Here is a 19,429-nt window from a genome sequence, read left to right on the forward strand (position 1 = left end):
GAGTTGTCTAAGGTGTCTCTGTTGCAACTTGTTTAATGCGTTCATGTGTCGGCGGTACGGCAGCCAGGTTTCCCATACAACATGGTGGGAATTATTATTGCTCGGTACAATGCCAGTTTCGTTTTTGTGTTCAAGTCATAGTTGTAGAAAACCTTGTCTTTTAATTTTAAGAACGCTCTTGAGGCGCTGCTAATCCTGTGCTAAAGTTCAGAGTCGATATTGATCTTTTCCGAAATCAAACTGCAGAGGTAATTGAATATTACAAATTTGTATTTGTACATAAGTTATATTGATAAATATAATAATAAATGCGGGAAGTTTCTTGAAGCTTGAATGTAAGAAATAGTTCTTTTTTATATTTTTTTGGTATGTGGTGTTTTGTTCTTGTTTGTTTTGTATTAACACATGCCGTTTTTTTAAATAAAATAACTCGAATACATTTTTTCAGTTTTATACATTTTTTTTCACAATATTTTGAAGTAATCACTTATCAGTCAAATTTTAAATAATATATTAATTTCCTGCTATGCGTTCCAGTTGTACAAACTTATTTCCTTGTAAAATAAAATAAACTACTTTAAATTAAAATGACTGACACATCTATCACTGTCAAGGATCTTGTCGGTGGACACACTATAGTAAATTCTCTTTACTCAAATATGTTTAGCAAGGAATTTGTGTTTTAAAATTTTACTATGTATTTTTATCTCTACAAGTCGAATTTCTTTACTTCTACAACCCAACAAAATGTTAGAGACGTAATTCGGAAGTTGATATTTAATATCGCGAAATGCAATTTTATAGCAATCCTGTTTCTGCATTTACATTACCTAATAAGAATTGCATTAAACAGACCTCAGAATTATTCATTTATGCTTGACACCACGAGAAAGCCTTTGAAATATTAAGCATTTCAGCTTTATAATAATAGTTGACTTATATTCGAGTATATATAGAACAGAGCTGGTTCTGTCTGTTAATTTTAACAAATAACATATAGCCGAGTGCAAATGTTTATCATTATATTTATTTTGTATATAAAGTAATATTTGTAATAGTTTAACCTTTTTTTTACTTACAAAAATACAATGTGTACCAATGTTCCGTGGATCTAGAACTACTAAGTATTTTTATAATCAAAATAAGTTTATTGAACATAATATATATGGATTTGTGTCTTCAAAAATGTTTTTTTAATTCTGCTTACAACTTTGGCGGAATATTATTGTTAGATTCATCTTTATATGCGGTTTGTGCATTTTAGCGTTAGAGTAAACTGTAGTTACACTAAATGTATTATTATGTTTTTTACCAAAAAGATATTGAAAACTGTTAAAATTCTGATTAATCTAGTATCAATCAAGAAAAACTAGCTCTGTTAACAGACACTACTTTATAATAACTTATATTTATTTCATGTTTAATATAAAAATTAACCATAAGTTTTATATAAAAGATGTAGTTTACCTGCATGCATTATTTTCTTTGCAATTTTCTGCTAGATGTAGACAAGTAGGCTGTGGGGATTCTTCGATACGTTGAGCGCATACTGGATGCATCTTTTCTTGCGCTATCAAGCAAGCATCATGTCTATTTTCTGTTTTCCTAAAAAAATAGACAATAAAAAGACATAATAAAAATAAATAAAAAATTACTGAAAAATTAATATAGTTTAACACTAATAATTGTATTTTTTTATTATAGAGACATCAAAACCATGTTTCTTAGTCTCAAAAGAACCACTAAGAAAACATATTTAATAAATGCCATAAAGGGACCAGCCTAGACGATAATGTCATATATAATGATATTCGTTTCAAAAATTCCACTTTTTATTTAAATATACAGGGTGAATCTTAAATAAGTGCTAATATTTCAGGGCTAGTAGATCTCGATAAAAGAAACATAGTATTTTCTCTTTACGGTTTTTTCAAATAAAGCCAAAATTACCGAGTTATTTTATTTTGAAAATTTCCAAAAAAAAAATATTTTTTCTAAAAAAATTTTGAGAACCACTTTTACCACATTTAATCTACTACCTATGTTGCCATATTATCAACAAATTATGTTTTTTTTTACTAAAAAGTAAAAAAAATCCAAAATTAAAAAAAATTTCGCGAAGAAAACCTCATAATCATGTTTCTGGAGTCAAAATATACTACCCCTAAAACTATTTGCACACTAAAAGATTGGATCATATGGAATTTTACATTATATCATATTTATAGGTGTCTAAAAATACTGTGAATAATTTGGTTTAAAATCAATTAACCCTAATCATGCTGTTTGACATTGTGCCTAAAATAAATCACGGTATCTCCTATACTTAGTGCTGCTAAATTAAATATGCACCCTACTGTATAATTTTAGATTTACGGTACGCTACTCGTCAGTTGCTATGGAGACCTACATATCACCTCTCTACAACATCAGTTCAATGGAAATGGATTAATTCTAGGTAGTATTTTTTTTTATTTAGAAGTATTTATAGAAATTAAGTATAAAAATAAGAGCTCATCAAAAACTTAAGGCGTAAAAAAATGCAAAACAATTCTTTATGTATTAAATATTATTTATTATACGGCATAGATGATAATAAAAATTCAAATGATCCAGCTAGAAAAGGAGCGAACACTCCATTAACTGGACCAGAACCGTTCTGCTTCCAAAACAGAAACCAACATAAAGCAGAACTCAAGGACCGGGAAGACTACATCCCTAACCTGGAGTGGGAATCATCCAATGGTCTAAGATACTCGAAAAAACTCTCAGGACTTACGCCCGAGGAAAATCGAAGATTTTCCTTGATTTGAGTAAGAACAATCTTCGGACTCAAATCTCAATGAAAACCTCAGTAGATTGAAGCTAAGAAACAACGGCAAATGGTGATTATGTAGGAAAAATAATAGTGATGGGAAAAACCGATTAATTTCAATAATCGAGTACTCAAGTTTCAAGCGATTGCAATAACCGAGCGATCGCTCGAGAGTAATATCGCTCGTATTTAAAAATACGGATTTTCGTCCGTCGCTTGTTGTAAGTACTCGTTAAAGCTAAGCGCTAAGCAATAAGTTGCGTGCGCAGGGCCCATATTCTTTCGTGCTGAATGGCAAGTAGCAGGCAACGAGCGATTCGCTTGATGCTTGATCGCTTGATTTAGTTTATTTCAAAGCATTGTCGATGTAGGTCGTAAAATTTTGTTTCTCAGAAACGGATAATAGTTATTTACAACACAAGTGTGTTTATAAACATGATTACGGTCGTAGACCGAGTCGTTCTAATCAGACGAGTGTTGTAATCATGTTTAAACGCACGTGTCATGTACAACGTTTTATCTACTACCGAAAAATAAGAAAATGCTGTTTTAATTTTCGTTTATTAGTCGCCCACCTTTAACACCTTTAACTATGACATTTGTCACATTTTTTTACTAAAAAAAATTGCTTGTTTTTTATGCCTTAATGAACCGGAAGTATACAGGACACGCTTTTAGACGCACATCTACATAATACATACATACAGCTATTACTCGCTGACGAGTATATGACACGCATCAGATTATGTTATCCGCCTACCGCACTCCGGACATTCAAAAATCTCATTGCTTTGTTGCCTCTTTACTTTTTGGTTGTCGCTGTTAACTGAGTTTACAATTCTTCTCCATTGAGTTTTATTGTGAGCTGACTCTTCCCACACATTCGGCATGTAAATATCCAAACCAAACCTTTTGAGTTGTCCACCCGGCCTCCTCTTACCGTCTACAGGCCCACCGTAAAGCATATATTTTGGTATGCGGTTTTCTTGCATTCTGCATACGTGACCAGTCCATCTTAAGCGGGATTTTCTGAATACTCTCGCAGTTACCTTTTTCAAGGACCGATACGTTTGAGACATGATGGGACCACCGGATTCTTAAGAGTTGTCTAAGGTGTCTCTGTTGCAACTTGTTTAATGCGTTCATGTGTCGGCGGTACGGCACCCAGATTTCGCTCCCCTATAACATGGTGGGGATCTGCCTCATTGCTGGCGTACTCGGGGGCAGATCTACTAATGGTTAAGCGTCATGGAGGTTGGAGAAGTAGTTCCGTCGCAAGGTGATATATAGGTACATCAAAAGAAAACAAGAAAATGGTTGCGCAGCACATTTTGGGATCAAGAATTTCTGAGGAAGCATGCTAATCCGATCAACAGCCCAATCTATTTCAGTTAGACCTTCACTATAATCATCATCATCATCAGCAGCAGAAATTGTTTTGAAGTAGTGTAAAAAGTGTGTTATTAATATTAATATAAAAATTAGTAGTAGGAATTTGTATCAAAAATTAATATATTTAGATGTTCGTAGTTGTTTTTCATTATTATAAAATCTAGTTGTGTTATAGATTCATAACACCACTAGTTGTGTTATGAATCTTATAACGTAACTGAAATACTAAAAAAATAGTGATGTAAAAACGCTATAATTAAACGGTTGTAGATAAATATATATATATATATACGGCGTCGTATAAATTTGCTCCCTGCAATGTATGTAGAAAATCGCTCGGCTTTTTATCGAGTATATGTCACATAAAAATCGAATTTCAATTTATTCCACTCTAGGATCGCTTGCGTTCGTCGCTCGTAACTCGTCACTTACATCGTTCCTTCATAATCGAGAGATGTCGGTTATTTCAATAATCGAGTACACGAGCGAATTTTCGCTCGAGTTATCCCATCACTAAAAAATAGGGAAACAACAGAACACCTCATCACTGAGTGCGCCGATATAACAAACATAATCTCGTGCCATAAACTTCGACACTACTGAAATCGGAGATGTAGAACTAATCTCTGTAAAACAGTCTCAGATACTGTTTTTTGTCAAAACCCTGAGACTGTATGATGAGTTCTAACTCATGAAAGAGGGACACAATAGATCTATAAGGTCATAGAATCTATAATATATATAGTAGAATACGTTGCCGTATACTTAGAAACATGATTAGTTTGAGTTAGTATTGAAAATAAGAAAAATTGAACATTTATGAAATTTGTTAAATATTTTTTTATATAAAGTTAATATAAATAATAGAGTCAGTTAATATAAATAATAAAGTCAATAAAGTCGCTATGTATATATCTCATTTTTATACGTCGTATATCAAGTTCAAGAAGACTTAAAAGTTTTTTGTGAAAAATCTCGCGGGACGCACGGAAAACTGTGACTTTCCTGCAAGTTTCCGACGTTTTACTGCATTTTCTTTTTGTCCATCGCCGCAAGTCAACCCACTTTGTTCGTAATATCTTCGGGCTAAATAAATGCAAAGTGTATGTATTCTCTTATTGGGGCAATCTAGTAAATTGGATGGAATAATTTAACAGAGAAATTATATTTTATAGCAGATGATTCCATGGTGTGATTCCATTATTAATTTTGGTACCTTAGATGACTCTTAAAATTCTTAATAAAAAAATGTAAGGCCGTATTTAAAAAAAATTGTGTGTGCATTATGTGCGCATATTTGAGTGAAGCAGATTGAAAGTGAAACTTCTTACAAACATTTATTAAATTGAAGGATTTGAAGGACACGTTTGAAAAAGTGTAGTCTGAAATGATGAAAAAGTAATAAATTAGTAATAAAGTAGTTCATAAAATTTGTATTAAAATGTCCGTCAGTCCGTCTGAAGACTCCATTTGGGTACCTCTATCGACGTGCCGGTTTGGTATCAATCGACCCATAATTACGGAAAATCCTGATGATTTTGATTTGAAATTTGATCGCGATCGGACGACATCAAATTTTAACGTTTCTTACGTCAAAAGATCAAATGCCACATTTATTACGTGTCGTCCACGGTAAAGTTGGCCTTGGTCCAATCTATAGACATACCAAATTTAATTTAAATCGGACGATTTTTTTATTTGATTCATTGACGATGTGGTTTCTTAGAGCACGAAATGTCGCCAAAATTATTTGAAAAAATGGGGCTCGAAGCAGGAACGCATATACGGGAGGGGTAATGGGGGTAATTACCCCTCCCAGGAAGAAATTTATAAATAAGAAAATCTGTATAAATTAAAATTGTCACAAAATAAATTAATAATATCAATCAAAATAGAAATCCAGAACAATCTAAATTTTTTTTTCATAGTTACAATACCTTTGAGCGAAAATTTAATTTATATCTATTACTTTATTTAAATATTGCCATTACCCCTCCCAGACTCATTCTCTGCATGCGCCACTGGCTCGAAGAACCACATCTACATTCCGAGTTTCAACACTCTAGCTCACATAGCGCTATGCCAGAGTTACGACGCACAGTCCTTCGTCCCATGGACAAAAATCGAAAAAAAAGTTAAAATTTACTAATATCTGAATATGTAATTTTATACTTATAGCAATGTTCAACCATCCTATATATTATTTTTCATAAACAGCGTTTTTTGTTAGCAAATATTTTCACTAAAAATAAATTTTGCGATCATTATCTTATCAGTGAAAAGAATAACATTCATAGTAGTTCTGTATATTATGGAGTTAAACGGTACGTAATTAATTGAAAGCCACTATGAATATTGTTAAACAAGGTATGTACTTTAAATTTATTTCTAAACAAGTTCGTGATTGTTTAGTTTTTATTTATTTTTTAAGATGATTCTTAAATGGGTATAAACATTTTACGTTTTCAAACTTCAAAAAGGCATTTAAAAAAACATATCAAAACATATCGTATTTATTGAATATTTTTGTTGTTATTTCATACACTTTTAATTTTTGTATATTTCACCTGCGACGAACTTTATTTTATATTACTTTTTTTATAATACTTTTCAGATGGAGTAAAATTGATAAGCAATGCCGATCTGGTTAATACTTGGCTTGATCATAAGGACAAGAACTTAAAATTATTTGTATTTCAAAAAATGTGTTCTTTATTAGATGTTAATGAACCTTCCAGTCAAATGAGACACCACTTGTGCCTGAAAAAGCCCACTATGTTGGAGCAAAACGTCGCATAAAAAATCTTTCAATTTATTATAAAATTTTACTTGCAAGAAAAGGAAAAAATAATATATGGATATGGTCTATTAAAGAAGTAACCATTAACATCCGAACCCCTCATACCAACAAAAAGAACAGTAACAATAATATAATAAAATATATAATATAATAGTATAATTTAATAAAATTACTGTAAATCATTATAAATAATGAATTATTTGTAACTGAGCTGTAATTTCTGTATTATTAATCCGGTAAATGATGGAGATAAACAATTGTGATTGATTAAAATTTTATTTTAAGATAAGACTTTTGTTAACAACGTTCTAAGAATTCGAATAATGAAATGATTAATAACAAGAGAAGTGACATCTGTCTTTAGACAGATGAAGAATCGCTATCTTTTTTAAAAGAGCGATTTAGAGTGACAATTTGGTTATGTAAAATTTAGAGTGACAATTTTGATTATGTAAAAGAAATACATATATTATATGAGTTTACTGGTTGCCTAACAAATAACTTTAATTTAAAAATAAATTCCCAACATAAATAATGAACAAAAGATTTAAACAAAAACAGACCACACAAAACAAATTCTTGGTTAGTAGCAGTTAGTAATAGTCAGAGATATAGATGTAGAGAATTATCGTTTTTAATAAAAACTAAAAAAACAATTTAAAATTATACAGCTAGAATAGTATACGGTTTTATATTAACTCTATTTTTTTGAAGTTTATAAAAAGCATTCATAAAAAATTATATATCCTTTAAATTCTTCAATTTAATAGCTGTTAGGGAGAAGTTTCACTTCAAATATGCGTACATAGTGCACATACAATTTTTTTTAAGCGGGTGTCACAAAAAATGATTTTTACGGATCTATTAACGTCCCTAAAGCGGCCCATACATTATCAAACAAATTGCGCAACAAAGCGATGCGCAACGATGCGTTGCACAACTGATTCAGCGGTCCATACACTGTTAAACAAGTTGCGCAACAAAGCGATGCGCAACGTTTCGTTGCACAACTGCATCACCAATGCACTTAGTAAAATTTTGATCAAACTTTTTATTAAAAGTTGTGCATTGTTTGAGAAACAATCATGTCCTCAATTGCCATTGCGTCAATTATTAACGTATATACCCTAGATGATGTCGATGATACCAAAAAACGAAAAAGAAAACAAAGAATTTGGATGAAAGAACTAAAATATTGCACAACGAAGCGCAACACACACGTACACACACACTACACAACGCGTTGCGCAAACATTCCTGTTGCACAAAAGAATTCAAACATTCTTGAAACTCATCAAACAATTGCGCAACGCATCAAACACTAGCATACATTGGCAACTCGTTGCGCAATTTGTTTGATAATGTATGGGCCGCTTAAAGTATATCTTTTTTTGGCCGCTTTTTTACTTTACGGCCGCTTTTGCAAACAAAGTCATTATGAGGGCAGCCTACTAGACACATTTAATTTACTTATTTGAGTTATTTCAACGTCCGATATTAAGATTGTCAAATTATAAAGCGGCAAGAACAGCAAGAACCATTATTACTGAAAATCAAGAAAATGAAATGTTTGTTAACAATGTCATGTCTAAAAGTGGTATTACTTTTTGAAAATGTAATAAATGTACATTTAACATAACAATTAATAGCAGATAATGCCCTAATTTATTAACTTCTTTATAACCCAAACTTCTGTTTAAAATTCTGTAAGTAATTCTGCACACATCTTTGTTACTTAATAATACACTTTTCATTTGGTTAATAAAAATTTGAATCTAATCTTCCAGTTTCGTCTTTTTTTAGAAACAAAATTGTAAAAAAAATTGTTACCTACTTCAAAAGACACTGGCTTAAAAAATTTTGTGTGCACCTCGGCCGTATGATCTTTTTTGTCCTCGCCTGAAATCCGCTTGGCCTCGGCTACGCCTAATCAACTTTACGGTCTTGGTACACAAATAACTATTAAAGTATTCGGAATTTTTAAATTTTCAAGGTGGCATTTTGATCAGCATCAAATTGCACAACTTTGCTTCCCTTTAACTGACCTTGTATCTCTTCTGTTTCCAAGATCATAATGAAACTCGACTGCGGAACACCCTGTCCAGCTCTAATTCAAATTTCGCGAGGCGTCCTTGAGACAAATCGACGGATTACCTTTTCCTCACACCTCACCAACCTGCACCGTGGCTCATTTTCACGCCTGTCGCGAATTATCTTGTCGTTTCCGTCGCTTAGCCCCATCCGACATGGGAAAATCGACCGCTACAATTTTCCGACAAGGTAAAACGAACATGGCGACTACTACTGCTCCGTTATTATTTAACTCAAAGTATGTTTATTTTAAAAGGCGCGCTTGAAATGAGCTTTCGCCAGCGACGAAATTAAGTGCGTCATTTTTTATTAACGATATTCGCATTACCGGGGAATTATTTTAAATATTAACCGTGTTGGGAGAGAGCTTTGGTACGAGTATGGTAGGAAAAATGAGGGTGTTTATTGTTTCATAATGAGTAAAACGGTTTATAAAGTTGTTATGTTATGTAGGATGTGCTTTTAAATTGTCACGCATTATACCAAAACTTCGGCACAAATATTTTGTGACTTTTTTCTCATTAATCTAATTTACAGGGTGGTTGAATTGTATTCTGGAAAGTTTGGTACCTAGCATATTCTGCAGATAAAAATAAGTAAAAATAAGTAAAAAAGTTTGTATAAATGCTCTGCCTAAAATGCTCAGATTCGGAGATACAAAGTGTAGAAGTTTCATTTATTTCGATTTTTTCCAAATAATTTCTGAAGTAAACTCAATATTTGGATGGAAATTAGTGTCTATGACTTTTTTGACATATGCGTTTTAACCGTTTTGAAGAGTAATAACTTTTCGACCGTACCTGTATTAATCCCTTAATGAAAGAATATACATTTCTGTGATTTTCTACGTAAAAAATGTCTCTTGATGAAAATCGCTACGAGCAACCGTTCTTAAGATATTAAGAATGAAAATCGTCAACATTTGTCTTTATTGACAAAACAAAAATCAACATGTTGAGTAGATGAAATTATAAATTTGGGAATATTAGTGAAAATATAGAAAAATAAATAAAATATTAGAATTTTTTTTTTAAATTGGTAATAAATTTTTCTTCGAAAAAATGACGATAAAACAGTTTCTGTTGAACTTTTGGCACAAAACATTTCAAAATTATATCAGTCTAATAACTATTTAGTCAACATGTAATTTATGTCAACGATGACAGGTATTGATAATTTCGGTTCCAAATATCTCAAGAACCATTACTCGTAGCGATTTTTACCGAGAGACCCTTTTTACGTAGAAGATGTCACAAATGTATATTTTTGTACCCAGTAGTTTTATACAGGTGCGGCCGAAAAGTTATTACCCTTCAAACCTGTTAAATAATATGTAGGTGGCGCCCTCTACAATCAGGAATCATATTGACATGAAAATCAAATTTCCTATGTCAAAAAACTCCCAGACACCAATTTTCATCCAAATATTGACGTTACTTCGAAAATTATTTGGAAAAAATCGAAGTAAAAATGAAACTTCTACACCCTGTATCTCCGAAACTAAGCATTTTAGGGCATACATTTAGACGAACTTTTTACTTATTTCTATCTGCATAATATGCTGCCAAAGCTTCCGGAATACAGTTCGGACCACCCTGTATTAAATTCTTTTCGATTTTAACAAAATTTTACATGTATATTTACTAGGTCTGAGAATAGGTTGTTATCTACTTTTTATATCCTTAAGTGATAAGGGTGATCCACCTCATTTTTTTTAAACAAAATCTCTAAAAAGATTTAATTATTTTCGCATGAAAAATTATTACCTAAACATATTTGCATACATTTTACGTTTGTAAATAATACCTTGACGTTTATGGATGCATAAAATGTCGAAACTGGAAAGTATTAAAGCATAAACTTATGCCGACTCTCCAAGTTTTACTCCGATACTTTAAACTCCGAAGTTTTTCCGGAGTTTCTAGGTTTGCATGTTTCTAGATCAGTTTGAATAGTAAGAAAAATATAGAAGTATTGTACGCTTTACTAACACTAAAGAAAGTTTCTCGTAGATTTTGTAGTAAGGTATTGTTTATTTTAATAAAGAATGTTATGGATTATACCAATATTATATTATTATTATTATACAGGATGGTACAAACTGTATTCCGGAAACTTCGGCACCATATTCTGTAGATAATAATAAGTAAAAAAGTTCGTATAAATGTATGTCCTAAAATGCTTAGTTTTGGAGATGCAGGGTGTTGAAATATCATTTTTATTTCGATTTTGTCCAAATAATTCCTGAAATAATGTCAATATTTGGATGAAAACTGGTGTTTCGTATTTTTTTGACATTAAAAAATTTTATTTTGATGTCAATATGACTCCTACTTGTAGAGGGCGCCATCTACATATTTTTTAACTGGTTTGTAAAGTTACAACTTTTCGTCCGTACCTGTATAAAACAAATGAGTAAAAAATATCTCTCTTAAAAAAAACTCTCTAGGTAAAAATCGGTAGGAGTTAATGGTTCTCGAGATATTAAGAATCGAAATTACCAATACCTGTCATACCTGTCATACCTGTCATACCTGTCATACCTGTCATGGACATAAATTAAACATGTTGACTAAATAGTTATTAGACTGAAATCATAAATTTGAAATGTTTTTGTGCCAAAAGTTCAACAGAAACTTTTTTATTATAATTTATTTGAAGAAAATTTATGATTAATTTAAAAAATAAAAAATTCCCAAATTTATCGTTTCGGTCAAATAACTATCTGTTCAACATGTTTATTTTTATCCATAATGACATGTATTGACTATTTCCATTACAAATATCTTGAGACCGGTTGCTCATAGTGATGTTTACCAAGAGACATTTTTTACGTAGAAAATCACGGAAAAGTATATTTTTTCACTCAGTAGTTTTATACAGGTACGGACGAAAAGTTATTACTCTTCAAAACAGTTAAAACACATGTAAGCGGCGTCTCCTCCAAATAGGAGTCATATTGACTTCAAAATCAAATTTCATATGTCAAAAAAACTCCCAGATACCAATTTTCATCCAAATATTGACGTTACTACAAAAATTATTTGGAAACAATAAAACAAAGCAATAAAAATGAAACTTCTACACCCTGTACCTCCGAAAGTAAACATTTTAGGACATACATTTTACAGGAACTTTTTTACTTATTTTTATCTGCAGAATATGCTGCCGAAATTTACGGAATATAATTCAGATCACCCTGTATAGTAAACCAGGTATCATAATATTTCATCATTTTTATTACAATGCTGTTAAGAATATCACGCAATTTTTTGAGAATATCTGTATTTATGGGAATACAATCTAAAAAATACATTATGTTTTGGCGTAAAAGTGCTTTACTTTTATGCTATGACTTTTTATATTGTCAACCACGTCGCAAAAATTAATACATGATTAATACTTTTGTGACGTTTGAAAAAAAAACTTTTTTATAGATATCTGAAGATGTCAAAAACAAATTGAAGAATCGTCAAAATTAATTGCTTTGATTTAATTAAACGATAGAACCTCAAAATCCAAAAATCAAAATTTTTAAGTATCCTGTTGAGATTTAGTTAGTAATCGAAATAGTAGACTATTCTTTTTTAATTATGGTGTGTATTATTTTTTTTTAGAAAAAGTATAAACGGATTAAGCTTGATTTTCATGCATCCGTTGTCCGACGATACGATGATACGATATTAATTTTATTAGTTGATTTTAAAGACCTAAGCATTAAAGGACTACATACCTTATAGTAACTTTAACCCTCAAAATTTCATTCGAATCGCTAGAAGCACTTTGAAGAATATTATAATAAATCGCAAAAAAATAAAGTCTTTAACCCTTTATAGCTACGAAACAAAGCAGAATCGGACCTATGAAAAACATATCTTATTTTTACATGAGGATTCACCACACGAGAAATGGCACATGTTTTTTGAAAAACCCTATATAAAGAAAGCCATTTTTCGCAAAAAGCCAATAAAAAAGTTTTTCCTCTTGCACAGACAGTCCTGAGAGATACTTCCAGATATGTAGATTACTATAGCATTGTCTTTTTCTAGAGTAGTTTCCTGGCATTTTTAGTTAAAACTAAAAATTCATGAAGAAGAAAATAGACAAAAAAGAATGAGACAATCGAAACCCGTCACTTACTTGCAAAGACAGAAAGCGATCTCGACGTTCCAATGGAAATCCTGTTTGCCGTAAAAAGTCTGGAGCGCCTCCATGCAAGAGTTCCGGTTGCACCGGGAGATGTCGCAGTGGTGCAAAATCGGGGCGAGCAGCATCCGACAATGGTAATTGTTGTTGCAGCTGTCCATGGCGACGTGACACGTGCTCTGGAACACGAGTTTTTCGCGTTCGGGCTCGATAAAATTACCTGGAAGGAAATGACAGTTTTGTTTAAAGTCTCGTCTATACCTAACGTTTTATCTGTCAGTTAAAAGGGCCGGGTAAGATGGAAGACCGTCTAGAAAACTGATCGTAGTTCTAAAGATGGTCCATCCGTCTTCTTAGCCCGGTTTACATATAAGGCGCTGTTCAGATGGAACAACTCATCGTACGATTTGCTTGCGTCTACAAGACGTTGCAGATAATGAAACTAAAAGAATATTGGATATAATATGGTCGTGGATTTTTTCAACATAAACCCAACTAGCAAATATAGTTCCCAGTCCTCTTTAAAATGTCACTGTCTCTAAAGTATAGTTCCTAGGTCCACTCTTCCACTTAAAATGTTACTCTATAAGGAATAGTCACTTTCAAGTATATTTCGAGAGTGACCGGTTAGTGCCTGCCTATCATAAAAGTGGAAAATAAACACCCCGATTACAAGTCGCAAACATGTAATTTAAAGAAGTGGCTGGAACTACCCGAATCTCCGAATATGACACCATAAAAGACCAAAATCTTTATAGTAACTTTTCAAAGTAGGGGTTACTAACAACTGCTACCATAATGCCACCATTAAGTTTTTGTTACTTTATAGTAACAATTTAAGTTACGGGGTAGTCGCGGCCACGACACCTAGTTACTTCTAATTTATAGTAGCATTGAAAGTAGCAAAATGGTTACTGCTACCTGTCTAGGTCATAAAGTAGCCGTCGCTCATCCATTGCCACTAAAAAGTCACGGGGTCAAAAATGGCTACTTTATAGTGACCGTAACTTAATATACCCTAATAAATGTAATTGCCTCAGATTGCATCATGTACTGCTCTCTTTTAGTGTTTTCTTTTACTTGTTTTTAAGCTTTATTAAAATTTTGTAAACTGCCTAAGGCGAATAAAAAGAAATTTTGGTATTCTAGTACTTTCTACCGAAGAATTAAACAAAAATAATCACTGCGAGCCGATGCAACATTAGAAACAAAAACTACATCTTTCTATAATCCTACTGGTGAACATCATAAATCAGGTAGTAACTGAGACATTTTTGAAGCTGTTTCTGTAGATGAGTGTAGTGTTAGTTCATCTGAAACAGAAGTTTAACAGTTTAACGAAAGTTCCACATGTCGGTGGATAACACTTGGCTGCCACGAACCCGCGACTAGGCAGCTTCGTAACAGATAAATCCCATTCACCAGTAGGCTACTTTTTAGTAACACATCATAGTGGCAAATCATCTTTTAGTGACAAAAACTACCCAAGACACTACCCGGCTACTCAAAATCTTTCCCCATTTTGGTCGCAGTTACTTAGCAGCTACGAATATACGACGTAGCCACCGATGGTCACTGCCCACTTAGTAGTGGTTTTTGTAGTTGGCAGTTATGTATCTGCCACTGTAAATGCTAGTTGGGAAGTCCAATCATGCAAGTCTGACTTATTGGTGCGCCAGCCTGAGAAGGATGCTCTCTCTCTCTCTCTCTCTCTCTCTCACAAACACTTGACGATTCCATATGTGAAAGAAACATCGGAACAGATCAGGCGAATAGTCTATCAGTATAAAATTAAGACTGTTTTTAAGTCTGCTACTACTCTTAGAAGTGTCCTAACAAAATCAAAACCGGAATCATCAAAACAAGTAAAAGAGTGCATCTACCAGGTACCTTGCGAGTGCGGTGAGTCGTACAATGGACAGACAAAAACGTCCTCTACATGTACTACTTAAAAACATACGTAGAGGTTTGCACAGACAAGTCGTAGTGTGTGCAGATCATCTGCTAATCAAATACAAATAATGTCTGACCTACGGCAACAGTCACATTAGTTTCTCAGTGAGTTGTTCATTGAATTTTACAAAAGATTCCCTTGCTTATGGCGACTAAAATTAAAAGAATACAGTGACAGGTCAAGGGTGTAGACCCTAAAGTGACTAGGACTACAGTAACAAAAAATATTAATTCACTTAGAACTGTTTACAAAAAAGAATTATCGAAACTTAATAAAGTTAAAAGGTAAACCATTATACCTTCAAGTTTTATGATTTTGAAAGAGCATAGTTTATTTTTCAAAAATGAAAAAAAATGAAACGATTTTTGTTAATCAAGATCTTGAGTTAAAAAATAGCACAACCTAGCATTTTTCTGTGCCCATCTCGTTTGTAAATTATGATCACCATCGTTTTGCACAGTAAAGTATGTTTATATTGTTTCTCTGAGGTTGGAACACGGCTCCGGTACAATACGTTCTAGAATATCTATTATGATTCGTATAATCTGCGTACAGAGAGAGTCGTAAACCGACGAATTAAAGCAACCGTCTGCCACATCCGGAATATCAGCGAATTACTCAACTGAGTTCCGGCCCGCAGTAATCCAGTTATATCTCTAGTTAACCGTGGACGGTAGCTACAGAAAGATGTATGATATCGGGTCAGTTAAAATGTTATCTACTGGAATATATGAGTTTGTGAAGGACACACACCTAGCATTGTTTGTTTGTGGTAAGGTTATGGGCGTGAAATCGTAAAGTTTTAGAATACAGGGTGTCCCAATATTCCGTGGACATAGAACTGCTACGTATTTTTGGAATCAAAATAAGTTCAATTGGACACAATTAACTTCTACTAAGGGCTGGCAAAGGGGTCTTGGGTCGAAATTTCCGTATGTAAGAAGAGTATGCGTTTATAATATACTGAACAAAGAGAGAACAGTAAACAAGTTGCCAAACGTATGAAATAAACCGAGAAACTGTGCGCATTGCTAAGAGACGTGGAAGGGGGTTTTGCGGCTGCAGCCTGATGGGCCACAGTTGTGCCTGGGTGTATGTTAATGTTTTTGTATGGTTTTTGTCACTACTTTATGGCCCATATCATTGTCACTACATTGTGGCCCATCAGGCTCCATATGGTTATCCCTAAGGGTTATAGCTCCATAGGGTTATCCCTAACCTCAAATTTTGTTTGACAGTTTTGAATACAGGCACAACTTTCACCTGTCAGGCTGCAGCTTTTAGTGATTTGTCGCAGTCGACCGGTTAACCGGGTCGACCCAATCAGTACCTCTGTCAGTACTTAGACTTAGGGTTCTAGGGAAAGGTGTATATCATGCCTTCAGCTTCACGATTTAATTATGTCTCGTGATACCTTATTTGTTTATTAATTAACGAGTCGTAATTTTCCCTATAGCTTGAAAATTTTTAAGTGCAAGTTAGAAACATTTGCATTTTTGGTAAAAATAAGTGGACTTGAGTTGGTGTTCGACAGTGGTCGCGCTGTTAGAACTCTAAATTCAAAAGTAAGTAGATATCTCGAAATCTATTAGAAATAATTGATTGTAGTTTTTTCAAAAACTTTGATAACATTTCTGCTATATTTTGTTCGCAGATAGTATGTGAAAATCTTTATAAATAAAAAGTTACACGATTGCTGAAAATTACTATTCACTAAAAGTAAATGGATGGGTTGTTTAAAATTTTTGAATGGAAAAAAAACCTTATCCATTTTTTTTATAAACATATTATAAAAGATCCGATCTTCAAAATAAAAAAAATTTCAATATCCACAGTGGTTCTTAAGCTATGATGTGTTATGTGTTAAAATGTTGAGTTTTTAAATTATCGCGATTACTGACGTTTTCTCGTTATTAAAAAAATGGACACCAATGATATCCTTATAATTCCATTTCAGATGCTCAGAATCATATCTAATGATATTATCTAGTTATCTTTTCGAAAAAAAAGTTTTTTAAAAATAAGCGGTTTGCCATCGTGATTTTACTGTACTTGATAGGGAAAAGCGTACCGGCAACGCCGCAACAGCACACAGTCGCATTTCTCTCACTCCGACTTAATAAGATCCCTATGCGATTTACTTCCACACATGCAAATACCGATCCAAAAGAAACAGTTGCCAGCACGGTATACAAAAACATACAAACATAAAAAAATAATCACATTTTTTCGTATATTTTATGAACCATTATTCCGATTTGAATGGGATGTTGGGTGTCTATATTTTGCTAAGTGCTTTAACATTTGACTTTTACAAAAATCAAGAGAAATTACGAAAAGGGTAAAAGTACACCCACCCCTACATAAATTTAATTATTGATATACTATATTAAAATACTTTTTGAGGAAAAAAAATATTTTTCCGCTTATAAAATCTATTATGCTCTAATAATCTAGTTGGTGAAAATACGAAATTTGAAATTTAGATTAACGTTCAGGTTTATTTTTGATTGATACCCACTACCGGAAATAAGAAGCAGTTTTGTATAATAAGTAAATACGTTGACCGCTTTTACTAGCAGTCAAATATTGTCCTTTTTAGATCCGCTTTTAGTGCGAAGTGTACAAGATAGTTTAATAGCCGTAAAAAACTCATCGCTACTTTATTAGAATATTTTGAACGGGAAAGAAGTAGTAATGGCCCTTTATATCCCTTAAGTGCTGTTAAGAAGGTGAGTTTTGTTAATATAAATAATAACTGTTTATATATTTATAATTAATTTATTTTTATTTCCTAAAATATTTTAATTAAAAGAAAATATGTAGAAGTGGGTAACGCTGTGCCGGTCTACCCTATTCAGGTGACTAAAAATTTATTTGATACAAACTATAAATTTTAAAAAATATCTATACCTACGGCTATGTGGCGGATTCAGCTCTCCAAAAAATCCTATAAGGGTATTTTTTTATTATATATTTTTAGTCTACTGATGTGTAATGTTTATTTGGTTCTGTATCAAAAACTCAGAATAACAATACTTAGAATTAAAAAAATCTATTTGGCAACACTACAATAATTATTGTTTATAATATGCAAGGTAAGACCTTGCAATTTTAGCTTAGATTACATTTTAAGTCTCTTCTTGCCTGTTTTTTCTTTACAAAAAATGCGTGCTTGGACGTTTAGTTTGTTTGGGCTATTTTTTTATCCAAGTAAGACGAAAGAACTTAAAATTTCCATTATTTAAAAGTTCCATATATTTCGTTCTAGATGTCCGATTTTGACTATTTCTCAAGTAATCTGTAGCTAAATTAATTTACTTTTTAACCTCTTTTTAAATTAAAAATTGAAACAAAATATTGTTTTTTGGCTTGAAAACACCTGATATCGATAACCCTGGAATACAAAGAAATTTAAAAACCACTTTTTCATCAAGGCTGATCATTAGTTTGAATGATGTTTTGAATTATTCTGTATACTGATAAAAATATTTCTAAAATGTGCGTAGTTATTTCCCACATATTTTATAGAAAAAATTAAAGTAAATTCTAACTTAATTTTGCACATTATATACATTTGATTTTTCTTGTATTGCTATGTGTAATACTGATAACTACATTAATTAATTTAACTATGCTTAACTAATTAATCGCAGAATCTATTCAATTCTAAATCCAGCAAAACGTAAATGTTGCTTTACACTGCGCTCTTCAGTATCAATCTTTCAAAGACAATAAATATTTCATTATACTAGGAGTATGTTTCGTGTTATTAAATTATTGATCTGCTATTTCTACAATCAACATATAAATAGTATATTCTTGTCCAATATTACGTTATATACCGGGTGTTTCAAAATTTGACACTCATCATTGAGATCTAGAAAAACAGGAGTAATACGGGGTGGTAAATTTCAGGTTTTTGTTTTAAGACAATCTCAAAAAAACTTTCTAAAAAAGGTTTTTAAGTGGACAGTACCACAATTTTATAAAACGGACGATTAAAATACTATGGATAACGCAAAGAACGCCTCGCGAATTGAAACGATATTCTATTGGTCTGACGTCACCCGCCGTTCTCGTCGACGCGCGATGGCCAGAGCAGCCAGACGTGTTCCGTTTATGTACGTATTTAGGTGGCGTACTAAAACATTTTTGTTGCTTTTAGCGTTGATTGAAGGAGCTTTTTATGCTTTTTTGTGCAGTTATTATTTGTATGTGTTCTGAGAAT

General features: G+C 32.5%; 1 protein-coding gene across 1 annotated transcript in view; it reads right to left on the bottom strand.

Annotated features, from left to right (window-relative positions):
- Positions 1–19,429, bottom strand: part of LOC115880481 — a 44,643-nt gene that overhangs the window by 16,247 nt on the left and 8,967 nt on the right. Inside the window, exons 3-4 of the mRNA XM_030897688.1 lie at positions 13,239–13,464; positions 1,468–1,605 (exon numbers count right to left, since the gene is read on the bottom strand). Coding sequence (XP_030753548.1) covers positions 1,468–1,605; positions 13,239–13,464 — 364 coding nt within the window. The remainder of the gene's footprint in view (positions 1–1,467; positions 1,606–13,238; positions 13,465–19,429) is intronic.

Source organism: Sitophilus oryzae, unplaced genomic scaffold, assembly GCF_002938485.1.
Source record: "Sitophilus oryzae breed Bouriz unplaced genomic scaffold, Soryzae_2.0 scaffold_1624_pilon_pilon, whole genome shotgun sequence".
Taxonomy (NCBI): Eukaryota; Metazoa; Arthropoda; class Insecta; order Coleoptera; family Curculionidae; genus Sitophilus; species Sitophilus oryzae.